At 37.7% G+C, this 16,436-nt stretch overlaps 2 protein-coding genes and 1 long non-coding RNA gene across 3 annotated transcripts; all 3 read right to left on the bottom strand.

Moving 5' to 3' along the window:
- Positions 1-3,716: 3,716 nt before the first annotated feature.
- LOC309482240 (uncharacterized protein) lies at positions 3,717-6,587 on the bottom strand. The gene is made up of 5 exons (XM_082147534.1): positions 6,500-6,587; positions 5,539-5,643; positions 5,245-5,430; positions 4,977-5,156; positions 3,717-4,214 (listed from the first exon to the last, which is right to left on the bottom strand). Exons 3-5 carry the CDS (start codon positions 5,273-5,275, stop codon positions 4,123-4,125), a joined length of 303 nt encoding a protein of 100 aa, XP_082003660.1. The 5' UTR covers positions 5,276-5,430; positions 5,539-5,643; positions 6,500-6,587; the 3' UTR covers positions 3,717-4,122.
- An 85-nt stretch (positions 6,588-6,672) lies between these two features.
- LOC309492945 (uncharacterized protein) lies at positions 6,673-9,665 on the bottom strand (the record flags this gene model as incomplete). The annotated part of the gene is made up of 5 exons (XM_082161980.1): positions 9,463-9,665; positions 9,039-9,149; positions 7,306-7,432; positions 6,984-7,195; positions 6,673-6,771 (listed from the first exon to the last, which is right to left on the bottom strand). Exons 1-5 carry the CDS (start codon positions 9,589-9,591, stop codon positions 6,673-6,675), a joined length of 678 nt encoding a protein of 225 aa, XP_082018106.1. The 5' UTR covers positions 9,592-9,665.
- A 362-nt stretch (positions 9,666-10,027) lies between these two features.
- On the bottom strand, positions 10,028-11,430 carry LOC309492684. The gene is made up of 3 exons (XR_014203655.1): positions 11,301-11,430; positions 10,938-11,006; positions 10,028-10,414 (listed from the first exon to the last, which is right to left on the bottom strand). It is a non-coding gene; the product is annotated as an uncharacterized lncRNA (long non-coding RNA).
- Between the last annotated feature and the right edge of the window lie 5,006 nt (positions 11,431-16,436).

Below are 16,436 nucleotides of genomic sequence, written 5' to 3'. Positions count from 1 at the left end.
GAAGAGCTGGTGGGTTATGGCCAGAGAAGAAGCGCAGTACTCCAGCCATCAGTCACACTGAGGCGTTCCCCAAAGTGTCTCAGGACGCAGTGCGAGTTCCCTTTCTAAGAGGAATCTTAGTTTCAGCTCAAAACAAGAATACATATCTGCCAATAAACTTAATTCAAAAGGAAAACTGATTTTTGTACTAGAAAACACAAATCTTTTTTTTTGCAGTGTAAAGCGAAATTGGAGATGTCCTTTATGCTGTGTATTGTTTGTATATATATCTCGACCTTTAAGAAACTACAAACTTTAAACTGTTACAAGCTACTGTGATCAAGGAAGCTGAAATGTGCCACCAAAACGTTTTTTGTAAATGTTGCTTTTTTGGTCACGATCTTACTATAAAAGTATAAACACTGAATTGCTTTTTGCTTCTGTACTTGTAACTATTGTGTCACTTCAGGGTGTAGCAAACATAAACCATTAACAGCAGCTAATAATTCATCAAAAAAGCTGCAACACGGAGGAGATCTGTCAGGTCACACGCAAATGTTACAATAGACAAAAGCAATATAGTTAACATCGCCACCTGGACGAGCTCAGTTACTGGTTATTTTCATACTCAGCGATGCCATTTAAATACAGAACCAAAGTCGAATGGAAATCAGTGTCTGTGTGTCCAGACGGAAACATTTTGCATCTTTAAAACATCACAAGGTTTTGCATTAATTGGTCATATTGTTTACAACCAAACGAACTGCACTGGAACACATATAATTACATTATAACAATAAGACAACAGAAAATATGTAAAACTATAGACATATGTTTTTAAAGTCTGCAAAGTGTGATCCATATCATATGACCTTAAAAATGCAATAATAAGTCAATTTTATCAAGAGTTCACCTTTGAATTCTTGTTTATTTTAAACGTTGTTTTAATCTTAATAGTTCAGATAGGAATCATGGATATTTATTTATTAGTTTATGATTAGTAAAATGGCAGCTATATATTTATGAACTTTTTAAATGTAAGTTCAGGAGGAATCTGTTAATGCAATCCTGTCAGTCACTTTAAAGCGGCCGCTTACCTCGATTCCCTGACAAATTACATGCATTTATTCTTTTTTTTATCCTACGGTTAAAAATAAAGGTTCTTTATTTGAATCTTATTTCCATTAAGAGCCTTTAACATCAGTGGGAACTTCAGTGTGGAGACGCCGAGACTGACTTATAAGGATCCTAATTTAAATGCCATCGCAGAGCATGAAAATAACCAGTAACTGATATCATCCTCATGGAAATGGATCATTTTTACATGCTTGTAAAAACAGCATCTCCCTGCTCTTTTCTCCCATTGGGGTCTGAGATGTTAAGAGGCCTGATTATTTCAGGACCTTGAAACAAGTCATTATCTTTTAGTTTTTGTATTGCTTTGGCTACTTGTATTTAAAACCGCAGTGCGTCCTGAGACACATTGAGGAACGAAATACCCACACTGCCATGCTAAGGGGATGTTTGCCAATAATGGCTGTGACAAGCACAAAAATATTTAACACAGAGTAAAATCCCCCTACTGGTACTACACCCTACGGCCACTGCCCGAGCTTCATGCTTTAATGAGGAAACACCTTTGTGATTCACACGAAGGACTTGACCCAGAGCCAGCTCAAAGGCCTGGACACCACAACTCAGGCTGTCTGTGTGTGGACTCGACCCGGCGCGGTATATAAGATTTGTAGGCGGCTGAGCACGCCTTCGCCTCCCGGAACTTTTAAGGCTTTAACAGAGGTCCCGAAAAGGTCCCAGAGGTTCAGAAGGTGAAACTGGGGGATCGAGGAGAAAGGCCTTCTCTTTCTCCCCGATGCTCGCTAAGTTCACCCACATATGTCTCTCCGTGGCCACCATAGCCGCCATCGCTCTACCAATTGACCAACATCTGCGGCCCACTCTCTCACTCACTCACTCTCTCACTCACTCAGGGTGTACTCACACTAGCCAGTTTGAACCGTGCCCGAGTGCGTTTGACCACCAAAGCACGGTTCGTTTGACTAGTGTGAGTGCTCCGAACCGTGCCCGGGCGCGGCTCGATTAGCCGGCCCTGGCCCGCTTGGAAGAGGTGGGCCAGAGCACGGTTCAGTTGGACTCGGGCGCGGTTCGCATGCAGTGTGAGCGCTAACCGTGCTGGAGCACGGAACAGGACGCGTGACGTCACGGTTTTGCGACGCTCCAATCGTACTCGGGCCCGGTTCATGGCAACCGTGCCTAGTGTGAGTACACCCTCAGTCTCTCACTCACTCTCTCACTCACTCACTCTCTCTCTCACTCACTCACTCACTCTCTCACTCACTCTCTCACTCATACACTCTCTCACTCACTCACTCACTCACTCACTCACTCACTCACTCACTCACACACACACACACACACACACACACACGTTTGTATCTATCTTTGTGAGGACATCTCTAGGTCCTTACCCTAACCTTACCCATCACAACTAAGTGTCTGACCTGAACCCTGACCCTAAACCTGCTAAAACCAGCTCTTGACCCTCAAACTGACCTTTACAGGCTCTCAGAAAGTGAGGACCAGTCAAAATGTCCTCACTTTACTCTCTTGGTCCTCACTCCGATGGTCTAAAACTCAAACTGGTCCTCACAAAGATAGATGTACAAGTACACACACACACGGCTTATATGAATATCTATTTATGCTAATGCTGCTATGATGGTAAAAAAAAAAAAAAAAAAACGCACACTAAAAGACCAGGGTCTATGATGGGTAGTCGTCTCCTCTTGTACTTGTAAAATTATTATTGGTATTTAAAAACAAGAGTTCATTACACATACTGTTGGCCCTGTTGTATCCTCTGCATTTATTTCTGTTTAAAGATTTTTTTGATCTCTACAAAAAAGGGCAAATAGTTTTCTATTTACATTTTCTCCCTTCCAACACCTGTCACAGTGAGAAACTGCAAACCCCATTTCCAGAAAAGTTAGGATATTTGTGCATCAGTGCCCATGGCATGGGTGAGAAGGTACCATTGACACAGGGGCATATAATGGGGTCTTATATGCTCCTTCTGGCATGCTTTAGCTCCTCCAAACCACCTGAATGTTCCTACATGGTCTGGATTATATAATGTAGTAGCCTCAATATCCCTGTTTATAAAGTTTCCTACACGTATCTCTGAAGATGACACTGTTATGAACAGTCTCCACATCTTAAATGTTGCTTGTTCCTCTGAGTTTCTTAAAATGATATTGCAAGTTGGGCTGTTGCTAAAAGGTAAATTGCATAACTGATTATTAATATTGCCATTTTGTTTGTATTCAAAGCAATCTGACCCAACCCTGCTAACCGATCATATCTATAACATGTGGTTAATTATATTGTTGATATATATTTAGACAATAATTACAATGGTTTTACATAGTCAATATTGAAGTATATTACACTGCCAGTAACTATCAGTGTACAGTATGTAGGCCTAAGTTTCACATATCTATCTTAATATGTGACCTGGTGTGACTGTGACCTCTAATGTTCAAAATGTTGGCAGTTCAGGTTGAATCTGAAAGCTCCCAGCTCTCTCTTTTTGTAAGGGTTGATGTGTGATGAGCCAAAGTCAACTCAATAGTCTGATGACAAATCAAATTTGTATTTCTGTTTCCATACACATATAGGTATCAGCAAATATTTACAGACATTATCAGTTGCAAACATAACCCTGATTATTACAATTCCAGTAACATAAAAAAAAGAAGAAAAAAAAAGTATAATCTAAGAGCATATGTAGCAAAATATGGATAACTGCAGGAACAAACAACTTATGAGTCAGTCACTTTGAATCTAACTCACTTACAAAAACAGGATCTTTTGTCAAGACTTTAGAAACCTTGTGAAACCTTTTTTTTTTTTTTTTAGTCAAAGTACAAGTCAAAGCAAAAGGTATTACAACTGTGACTTGAGTCCCAAATCAAGTGACTTGAGTCACCACCTCAGTATCATTATCTTCCTCATCATCATCATCATCAGAGCTGAGGTCACGTTGCCAGTCCATTTCCTCCATTTCCACTTCATCTTCTTCCACCAGCCTAGGAGTTGGTTGGAGAATGCCTCTGTATGTGCATGCTACAGTCTGCTGCTTGAGTCTGAAGTTATGCAGTCTTCTCTTAGACTGATGAGGCCCTTGGACGTCTCCTCTGTGAATCCATTGGGATAGCCTATAAGTTCACACATGAAGAGTAATGGAATTACCGTCACACTAAACATTTTATCAGAAGCCCCTTTCACACAGCGCTTTGAACCCGGCAAATTGCCGGCAAATTGCCAGAGCGCCTTCTGTGTGAACGCAAACTCGACCCGGGATTTAAGCCGGGATCGATGCCGGGTCGGGACCTAGTAACATTGCCGTGTTCAGTCCCGGAACGCGCGCTGTGTGAACAAAAGCCGTAACAATGCCGTGTCGTAGTGATGACGCTGAAGCCGGGCTCGTTCTCCAGCTGTGAAACGGTACGTAATGCGCAAGTTTATGATCGAATCAGAGAAACAAATGCACAGGCGTGGTTTCTCGAGAGAGAGATCGCAGCTCATAAGCAAACTTAAGACGCTGCTGAGATTACAAGTCACATCGATGTCACGTGTCTTTACGGCATTTTTACGGGTTGTGTGTGAACGCACTCTCTGATTCCGGAAAATCACTGGCAGTGTGAATGACCAAAATCAAACGAACCCGGGTCAAATCCCGGGTCACTTTATCCGTGTATTTTCCGGAATCTCTGTGTGAAAGGGGCTAGAGAGAGCTTATTTATGTTAGAACAAATGTTAAATACAAGTCAAATTGGAAAATAATAATTGGATAAAATAATTTTTGAAGGCCATCCTTAGTTCTTGAGCCAATACTAGCATGATTGCTTTTCACTTGAAAATAGTTTGACCTATGAATTTTAAAGTGCATAAAGCCATATAGTTTGATTTACACTTACTTCCTGTTTTTATGCAATCTGAAATGGTGGCTATAAGTGTCTGGACCTTTGCAACGGAGTCCTTAAGGTACTGACAGTGCTGCATCATCTCCTTCACAAGGATCTGCTTTTCTTCTGTCAGTCGTGAGACCAGCATTAGTTGGTCAAAAAGCTTCTTCTTGGCGAGAATGTCTATACCATCTGAATGAATGAAAAGATCATACATTAATAAACTAATTTGATGATGATACATTTTAAATAAACACAAAGTTAAATATTAATACAACACCTGTGTTCTGTTCCTGCCAAGGCCAGATCATGCTCTCTGCAGCTTTGTTGGAGAGTTTCTGCACAACTGAGTGTGTGTCCACAGGATCACCATCAGGTTGTTGGTTGTATCTCTGGATCTCATCTAGCAAGCGCTTCTTTTCTTGGGCAATCTTCTGAGTAATCTTCTGACGCCTTTTGTTGCGATCTGTAATAAGAGCAAAAAACAATGGTATTACAAAAGAGCTGCCATGGCATTTAATGAACAGAAACAATATAACTTCCATCTACATCACATACATTTACTAATACATACCATTCTGTCTATAAAGGTAGTGCTTCTTCTGACAAATGCTCACAAAGAGTGCGTCGATGGAGATCTGCAAACCACGAGCATCAACAGAACTGGCTGCTGCATTTCCTAAATTCAAGTTAAGAAGAAAGAGAAATGTTTCAAACACATTTAAGTTTTCTTAATTGTACATAGTACAGCAGCAACAGACACACTTTAGGACAATGTTTAATTTGGATAGAGATATCTATCTCGTATGTTTTTCTCATACCGTACTGGACACTGTTTCAGCAACAATTAGGGACCAAGCAACATAGGCCAAGAGGCATAGGCATCTAATCTGTGTGATATCTTTATTATCATCACTTTTCAAGAGTCTGTGTTTATGAGAGTCCATAGTCCACAGTCTTTCTTTATGAAAGTCATTGATGGGGGATTATGTCCCCTATCCATTCCACACATCGAATTTGGTGACCCCATGACCTTTATTGTAGCTCCACCAATAGGCCAAACTTTCAAAGATGAAAAAAACCCAGATATCCTCTGACCTGACAGAAGTAACACGTGGTGCTCTTGCGGATTAAGACAAAAAGTGAAATCCTTAGGTTCATAGCTTCTCATTGGAAACAGAAACTAGATCTGTAGAAAACTGAGATACTTGCACCAATAATGAGAACCAACAAGTGCCTTTTGAAAATATCAGAATTACAAGCGGAGCATGCATGAATGCTGCAAACATGGAGCCTTAAGGCTGATTTATACTTCTGCGTCGGAGCTACGCTGGAGCCACTACACTACAGACTACGCGTTGGTTTTCATTTATACTTCTGCGTCGTTGTCCGTGTTGACGCACAATTACACATGCAGAGGGAGCATGTGAAACCCGAGGGAGGGGTTCTAGCAGACCAATCAAAGCGCTTGCGTTCGCATAGAGTTGACACGTTGTTATATTTTTGGAGAGGTGCACGTCAGGGTACAAACATACCTTTTTGAATCTGGAAGACAAGGCAATGTGGAGGCCATCCTCTTTACGTTGATTCCACCCAATAGCATGGACAGTAAGCATATAAGTTCTTACTGTAAAGAACAATAGAAAAATCACAATAAATTGTAAAATGTTAATGTGTACATTTGCAGGGGAGCAGGGGGTAAAGAAGCTTACAAACCTGACTTGGACATGTACTTTGTGGTCAGGGCACATCTGGAGAGAAAACTAGTGGTTCCGGCACCTTCCTGGTTCCTTGCATTCCACAGAATCTACAGGAAGCAGTGGACTTGTTAAACAGGGTGGACAACAGGGTGATCAATATTGATGCAATATTGATGTAGAGGACAGCACATAGGGGCTCATGTACAACTCAAAACACAATCCTGGGTTGTTGTTTGCGTCACAACATCATTCATTGTGGTACTTTACGTTAATTGTTGGCTACGTCACTCTGAGATGTAAAAGTAGTTAAAAGCATCACCTCGCATTTTGTATTGTGGGCTTTGGCATGCATCACGGACAAGCAATGTTTCATTTTCTTAAGAGGTTGCAGATGAGTCAGGGCCTCTGACACCTTCTCCAGGTATGGCACATAACGGCAGGTCACATCCATGGCCAAAAATGCAGCACCCTGGAACTCTTTTTGGAGAAACATTGGATATGCAAAGATTTCTCCTCTATACATATTCAGACCTTTTGGAAAAAAAGAAATAAGTAGAGAGCACATTGCACACTGAAGAATAGGCTTCAGATGTTTCATCTACAAATATTTTTCATCGCAATTTATCAAGACCAATACCAACCTTTGAGGAGGAATCCATGCCTGCACACAGCAATTTCTACACCTTCTTCATCCAACTTGTTGGCCTGCTTCAATGTCTCTCTTGCTGCGGTCCAGTGGGAGTCCCCACACATCACTCTTCCTGCCGTCTACCAAAATGAAAAGTTAAATAGCAGGGCTGCACACTCACACACACAAACAATTACAGTCTGATTAGATTTTGTCTTTGATTGCCTGACCCATCTTCCATCTGCAACTCCCTGGAGTATAACAAACCAATTGAAATCATTTGCCATTTAGCATGGAGGAGGATAATTGCAATAGTCTAACTTTGTCAGAAATTGTGTCAGATATACTGTATGTGCGGCAACCAATACTATAGATATACTGTGCTCTCTGGATTAGAATCTAGTTGTATTTTTTTCATCCAGCTCTGCAACTTCACTCTTTGTGAAAGTCCGATTGCATTGCTAACGTCAGCAACCTGCCATTGCCATCTCAACACCTGGGGCCTCATTTATAAACGTTGCGTACGCACAAAAGAAGGCGTACGCTGCTCTCTACGCAATAATTGGTATTTATAAAAAGCAAACTTGACGGGAAAATGTGCGGTCCTTCACGCAAACTCTGACCCAGGCGTACGCACAAAAACGGGTGAAATGAGAAATGGCGACACCCTTTGGCAGAGGGAAGAAACACGTGAAAGTGTGTGAAACTGTAGACCGTTGTGTAAAAGAAATGGCAATACTGCCTCTCATAAATAACATGAAGACTTCACAAAACAAGTCTTACAATTAACAGCCTACACGAACACCCGTTTGATCGATCTGCAGTGTAAAACACACAAAATCAAACGAAGATTATAACAGAAATGCAAATGAACACATATTTGCAAAAAGAAAAGTGAAGTATGTCCTGCAATAATATTGGCATGTTATGTAATTCATCCTCATAACACATCTGTAGCTTGTCAGATGCAATCAAATGGATGGTAATAAAATGCCATGATGCCATCACAATGTGTAATGACGTAATGAAAGTTACGTTTCTTGGTTTTCTTCTCTGTGTTTGCCATGATTTCGCAATCGATGAATATTAACTTGTGGGTGTTTCACGGACAATTTATGGGCAACTATGGGCGTGACATGAAGCCGCAAAAGTTGCGCTACATTTAGAATTGATTGTGATTTATTAAGGGAAAACTGCATAGGATGTGCGTGCACACGGTTTTATAAATCCGAATATTTCTGTGCGTACGCACGTCCTATGTTTCATCCGTGCGCCATTTCTGACGCAAATCCTACGCAAAGTTTTATAAATGAGGCCCCAGATCAAAGATTCCCTCATCCGAACACCAAATAAGGCTACAGTGTTTCCAACTTTACTTCCAATTAGTTATAAAATAAGCCAGAGATACCCGCTGCTCAGCCTGATTGAAAACGTACACTCTTGACAGCCCCCTGGACTTCCTCAACAAAACTGGACACCTCAGAGTCTTGGGATAAAAATACTCCATCAAAGAACCCTGGCTCTTCACTCCTACAACACAATGTATTCTGGATAACCACTGTAGTAAGAAGTTTTACATAATAATAATAAATGATAATAATTGTATTTATATGACACTTTTTTTTAAAACAAGGTTACAAAGTCTAACATGGACATTATATTCAACCGCTACAGTATCAACAGCTTAATTTTAAATAACAAAATGAGAACTATATTATTATGATAATGTTAATAGCAAGTACATACATTAACTACATAGACAAATGGCTCCTTTTCCAGAAGTTGGTCCTCTTCAGAGTTGCAGTACACAAATTGCAGAAAGCTCCTCTGAAAAGCATCTGCATTCACTTTGCCAGTCTGAAAAACAATTTATAGAACAGCTTTAAATGACAATGAACTACAAGGTCACCCCATTTATGTTTTGTCAATATACCTTTTCAAACCCAAGAAAGGATGCAATTGGCAATGCTGTCTAATATGGTCTTCAGTTCAGTTAATTTCAGTAACCTGAAATATTACAGCCACTTGTGGACCTTGACTTCATATGTGGGTATATTTGAATTTGCACCCTGTTTGGACTCGAACACTTTTTTTGCCATACTGTCCAGCCTTACAGCTACTTATAATAATAACGAATGCATTTGTCTTTCAGCTTCAAATTTTTACTCACTCTTCCAAACCGCTTAGTTCTCTGGTCCAACATTGCTGTGAAGGCTTTCACTGACATTCCTGGAGCTGTTGTCTTCATAGCTTCAAAGGAATGGAACAGATCTTGGTGGAAAAGTGTCTGTGCTTGCATGGTAGCGGGCCAGTAACCACTCCTTACAAAGTCACTGACTTCTGGAGCCCATTGCTTATTGCAATGTTTGCATGTTAGCACCGGAACGTGAAGATTATAACGGCCTGACAGCGCATGAAAGACAAATAACTAACAAGGAACTAAAGTAATGTTAGATAAACAATATTTTTTTACTCAATCCTACCATTTATGCAAACCAGTATGATGGATCTACCAACAGAGATTGCAACATCACCAGTGTCACAGGAGCATATATTTTGAGGAAAGGCTGTTGGCAGCAAACAATCTGCAAGAGCAAGAGCAAAGGACAATCAGGATGACATTAAAGAATGTTTGGATTGTTAGCAAGTACTTGGAAAACATAATGAATCATTTAATAATGTTGTGTGTTGATGAAAAAATGCAAATCAGCTGAAAAAGAGACACCCAACTTGTTCACAGATGATGTACTTATCATCATGGAGTTTCACAAACTCTGTTGGGGGAATGTATTTATAAAAGCCATACATGGTGGTCTGCCTACTGTGCAGAGTGTGGCGTTTATGTACCAATTGATCACACTCTGCACAAAACCACTCTGAGGGCAAACATTCCCTGCAACGGATGATGGCTTCTGTCACGTGACAGTGGTTGCACTTCATCTGGACAATGTTCTCAGCTGACAACAAGTTGTGAATGTTTTGTGGCCTCGCCTGTTGCCAACAATGTTGGACCCCTTTCTGTCTTTGACACCAACTGGACAAAGATGGCTGCTGAGCAAAATCTTGCCCATCAATGCTCTCTGAATCCCGTAGAAGGTCCTCAAGCCTCTGCATATTAAAATCTTCAGAGAGAGAAAGAGAAAAATAAAAACATACTAGAAATCCAACATTGCAATTCCACTACCACTGACTTCTTTTGAGGCATTTCCATTGCTTTTAATACAGGGACAGTCCAGTGATAGCAAAGAAGGCAGAGGGTGAAAGGATAGTTGGAAATGGGCAATCAAATCCATGACCCTTAAGATTCTGTGTAGGTGCTGGCTGTCAGTAGTGTTGCCCACTTAATTGTGAAACTAAACAACAACCATGTGATTTTGCTGAGAAACAGTGATGCTATTGTCTAAAGTGTTCCTATTTCTGTCATGTTGACAGGGCTTGATGCACCAAATTGTGGTAACTTTAATATTTGAGGCATGTTAGGGGACTGTGGAAAAAGCATTTAGAAAAGGAACATCGTTAGATGACTAGTTACTAAACATAGCAAAAGTGCAGGTATAATGAGGCTTCCTTTTTATGTAACTCCTTGTTTTCATTTGAAGCATACCATATTATGAAAAGTGTTTTTAAAGTAGTTTTTCTACTTACCAGGATCTTGGTAGCTAGTACATGAAGTTGTGATGGTGGAACTAGCACATGGAGAAGTACCGGTACCAACTGTTTGGAAGTAAAAATAACATAAACCACATTAGAATTCTTATTAGAGTACAATTCTTTCAAACTCTTTGCCAGATGTACAAAAATAAAAGCTGAAACCTTTGGCAAACTTGCAACATGGAAACTATCAAACCTAAATGTATTTGGCATTATAATGTCATTTACATTATGAATGTGCAAGCATACAGAATATTGAGTAACAAAAGCATTATCAAACCAGCACCTACTCTAAATCACACATCATCACTCTCCATTTAAAGTATTTGACATCAATTTGATAAGATGTACACTAACCAGCAGATTAACCTTTTTTCCTCCGTTTGCTGGTGGTCACACGCTGCCCATCACGGTCCCTCTTCCACCAGGTCACTTTAGATTGTCCTGTGACTTCAGCCTTCTGAGTTTGTAACTCTGTGTTACGTTTATTTATGCACATGTAATGAAAAGTAGATGGGTGAAACATAGGCATTAACTAACTGGAGTTCATTAATTACACATTTGTGTATAACAAGAATGAAACTTGCCTGTATCTCTTCAACAAATGCATCCCCGAGCTGAAGAACAGCTTCTAGTTTGTTCTTATTTCCTCTTGACATTGTACTTAATTGTACTCAAAACTGTGAACCACACATTCAAAACAGAATAGATTTCAGCCTTGTGCCTTTCAAACACTGATGATTGCAATTTCAGCTGAAAGGCTAAGCAGGGGTCTAGTTTTAGACTTGTTAGTGAACACACACACATTTTAGTACTTTTAGTTCCTACCTTTTTTTTCTCATTACTGTAATTCCGTAAATTACTACAGACTATTGAAGCAAACTGCTAATTTTCATTTACCTTAAAGAATTGTTATGTTCAAAAAATTTAAATAAATCATGTGAAAGAATGTCACTCTTTTCTTTGAAGAAAATATTACTTTGTATGAAGTCACTGAAATTGTTCAAACTGTAAAGATGAAAAGTTAGTATTTTCTGTATTGGTGTTTGATGCTAGTGCTTTTACTCTCAGTGGCCCTCATTTATCAAAAGTGCGTACACCAAATTTCCAGCGTACACCTGGCGTACACCTAAAACCACGGTGACTTTGAGATTTATCAATATGGACGTTGGCGTACGGCACGCTCAAATCCTACGCCAGCTCAGGAGGTTAGGAATTGAAAAAACAATTCCTAACACCACAAAACGCACTGACAAACTAAAAGATATGATATATTATGACCCACTGAAAAAAACAACAACAATATAGTAATTATAAACTTCAGTGTTTATTTTTGTGCAACATGGACTTCAATGTTTAATTTGTGTGACTTTACCAAAGCATTTGATTTGTAGGCATATGTATTCCTTCAGTTGCGAGCATGTGCGCTTTACCTGACGTTTCAAGCCTTGTTTATACTTTCGCCTGGCTCCGCAGCACGAGTCTCCGCAGACTGCGCGCGCACCTCCCCAAACTGACGAGGCGTTTATTCTCGACGCGCTCGCCGTTGTACTATTCTTTGAAACGATGGTTAGGCCAGGGTTAGGCCCGGCAGGTGCGCACGGACTGGGTTCAGTAATGAAAGGCTTTCAATGACCAAAAAATTATTCAGACTGACAAAATAATAAAAATGACATTCTTCTTCTTTTAAATAATAATAATAATAACAATACTACAAATAATAATAATAACGACATTCTTCTTCTAAATAACAATAAGCGTCATTAATAATAAAAATCATAATAATAATAAGAAGAAGAATATTACAAATTGTCATGGAATTATTAATGTGAATGAATGGTACTCCACATCACATCATCATCACTATTGTACACCCCAATACATGTGACGTGATACGAAATTAAATGCTAATTGTTTCAAAACACGTGCTGTAAAATAATGCATTGTGATAGGTCATTTGCTCATCCAAGTTTCTCTTCTTTGCCGTCTTCCGTGTGTCCATGGCGTAAAATGAGGGCGTGTATGGCAAGCCGTTTTAACATTTAATCATTTAAACCGACTAGTCTCTATTTTCATGCTACTAGTACTTATTTTTTAGATACTAGTGCTTATTCTTTAGGTACTCGTGCCTATTCTTTAGATACTAGTACTTATTCATTAGATACTAGTACTTATTCAATAGATACTAGTACTTATTCATTAGATACTAGTACTTATTCATTAGATACTAGTACCTATTAATTAGATACTAGTACTTATAAATTAGCTACTAGTACTTATTCAATAGATACTAGTACCTATTTATTAGATACTAGTATTTATTCCGAATGTTACTAGTAAGATTTTTTATTTTACTAGTCACAACTGCTTTTTTACTCGTCTTATGTTATGACTGTTCAATTAAAAATCTTACTAGTAAAATAAAAAATCTTACTAGTAACATTTGGAATAAATACTAGTATCTAATAAATAGTTACTAGTATCTATTGAATAAGTACTAGTAGCTAATTTATAAGTACTAGTATCTAATTAATAGGTACTAGTATCTAATGAATAAGTACTAGTATCTAATGAATAAGTACTAGTATCTACTGAATAAGTACTAGTATCTAATGAATAAGTACTAGTATCTAATGAATAAGTACTAGTATCTAATGAATAAGTACTAGTATCTACTGAATAAGTACTAGTATCTAATGAATAAGTACTAGTATCTACTGAATAACTACTAGTATCTAATGAATAAGTACTAGTATCTATTTAATAGGTACTAGTATTTATTTAATAGGTACTAGTATCTAATGACTTAGTACTAGTGTTTATTGAATACATACTAGTATCTAGTAATAGGTACTGGTATCTAAAAAATAAGTACTAGTACCTAATGAATAACTACTACTAGTACCTAATGAATAACTACTAGTATCTAATATATATGTACTAGTCACAATTGGAATACATACTAGTCAGAACTGAATAGTTGATATCTCGAATGACAGATCCCCATAGAAGTCAATGGCAAAAAATGTTATTTGTTACTAGTAACAAACGAATAGTTACTAGTCACTATTGGAATAAGTACTAGTATCTAATGAATAAGTACTAGTATCTAATAATAAGTACTAGTAACTAATGAATAAGTACTAGTATCTAATAAATAAGAACTAGTATCTAATGAATAAGTACTAGTATCTATTTAATAGGTACTAGTATCTAATGAATAAGTACGAGTATCTAATGAATAAGTACTAGTATCTAAAGAATAAGCACTAGTATCTAAAGAATAAGCACTAGTACCTAAAGAATAAGCACTAGTATCTAAAGAATAAGCACTAGTATCTAAAGAATAAGCACTAGTAGCTAATGAATAAGCACTAGTACACTGAAAAAAATGTTATGTTGACTTTACTTAATTTTATTATGTCAAGGGGTTGCACAAAATAAATTTATCTAAATCCAGATATATTTTTTAATTTGAGTGTACTTATATTTTGTAAATTGGTTGTACTTATATTTTATAAGTAATTTCAGATTAATTTTATTCATAATTTTAGCTAAACTATTTTGAGTTGAATTTACTCAATTTTTCCAAGAATCAGCCTATGAATCTCAACAATGGTGACAATTATAAAGCATGTTGCAGTGCATTCTGGGTGCCACCAATCAAAACTCATTCATGGCTCCCATCATGCATTGCTGCATGAATAAATAATGAGCTTATGATCAGAGGTGATCTGTTTGTCACCATTTCTGAGATTCATACGCAAATTCTTGATGTCTGTGTGTGCATACATAAAAACTTTTTTTGAAGTTTTTTTATTATTGATTTGATCCTGGATTTCATTGAAAAGGCTAAAAAATATTATGCTGTACAAGGCCAGTGCTGCTATAATTAATAAAGTAAACCTAACTCAGAATTTGGGCTCTATATGAGTTCAGTGATTCAAATGATTGTGAAATAATGATAACGTTAAATCACAACCAACACTATCAGATCACCTTTTCTATTTGTTCATCTAGCTGTTATAACTCAGGTACAGCAGCCAAACAAAATCTAAAGTCAATGATTTAAGGGTCAAGAGCCCAACTAAAACACACACTAATCCCCATGATGGTAACTTAAAATTACGGTTTTAACATTACGGTTTTCTCCTTCAGTGATTCTGCTTGTTAACATCAGGTGTCTTCAATGTTGGCAGTACAAAATAAAGAGTTCTTAATTCCTCTTTGACGTCTGTCTGTTATTCAGATATTTTTGTTTACATTTTTTTTAAATGGTTAACTTTTAAGGAATTAATTTGATTAATTATTACTCAATTCTAATGTGTTACATTTCATTAATAATATTGCTTGTAATATGCACAATTTTACTGAGTAGATATAGCATATTCATTTTACAGTGTATATGGAAATTAAATTAAACTTATTTTTTTCTAATTACTTTTAATAGAATGAAATTAATTTGTTTTAAACAAGGGCAGTGAATTTGAAAATTAATAATACAAAATAAGTAGGATTAAATAACACATTAAAATCAGTGAAATTAACCAGATAAAAACATGCAACATTTACAAGGGGTCAGAATAATTTTTTTCAGTGTACTTAATGGAATAGATACTAGTATCTAAAAAATAAGTACTAGTAGCATGAAAATAGAGACTAGTCGGTTTAAATGATTAAATGTTAAAACGGCTTGCCATAGGGCGTGGGGGAAGCGGAGACTTGAATATAAAGGGGCGTGTTATTCTAATGACGATCGTTTTCAGCCGCGGCATTTATCAAGGGCAGGTATTGCGTACTCCTGGATTTCAAAGGTACGCACAGCTTCATAAATCAGGCGGTGAGAGGAGTGTAAGCATAATCTTACGCCAACATATACGCCCGTTTCTACGCAAGAATGATAAATGAGGGCCAGTGTGTTCTGTGTGACAGTGTGTGTTATCTCAGTGAGGGTTGTGTGTAGTGTTTGGCTGCACTGAGCCTGTTTTGAGCCGTGTGTTAAGAGTTGTGTTGCTTGGAATGAGTTTTGCAGGTGATGTGAACTGTTTAGCTCAGGTGACTGTTGGTAGTGCAGACTGTAGTTAGAGTTTTGCACATGTAGCTCCAGTTGTGCTCACTGTCGTTTAGCAATCGAAAAAACTGTAAACACAGAATTATTTGAAGGTAATTGTCATATATATATATATATATATATATATATATATATATATATATATATATATATATAATTTCTCAGAAGAGTAAATTGGCCAAGTTAAATTGGTTATATGTATTTCATCATGTTTAAATCAACATAACCAAAGTGCATTTTAAGTCTGATTTGGACAAACTTTGCTCTACTATGTTTTATGCAGAATAAAACAGCTTTTTTTTGGACACTGATGCTATGAAATACACATAATCATAGTTGTTAAACCACATTATATTCATTTCTTTAGGTATGCACATACTGTAGCTGTTTTAAATCAGAGAAAAATTGCATGTGCACCTTTA

Source organism: Leuciscus leuciscus (genome assembly GCF_965113295.1).
Source record: "Leuciscus leuciscus genome assembly, chromosome: 2".
Classification (NCBI taxonomy): domain Eukaryota; kingdom Metazoa; phylum Chordata; class Actinopteri; order Cypriniformes; family Leuciscidae; genus Leuciscus; species Leuciscus leuciscus.
Note: the sequence above shows the minus strand (reverse complement) of the source record. Positions and strands in the feature narration are given on the sequence as shown.

Coding starts and splice junctions, on each gene's coding strand:
- LOC309482240 (XM_082147534.1), bottom strand. CDS start 5,275: ATGATCTGGCCTTGGCAGGAACAGAACACAG. Junction 5,157..5,244: donor TTGGCAGGAACAGAACACAG/GTGTTGTATTAA, acceptor TCATTCATTCAG/ATGGTATAGACATTCTCGCC. Junction 4,215..4,976: donor AGATTGCATAAAAACAGGAA/GTAAGTGTAAAT, acceptor GTGAACTTATAG/GCTATCCCAATGGATTCACA.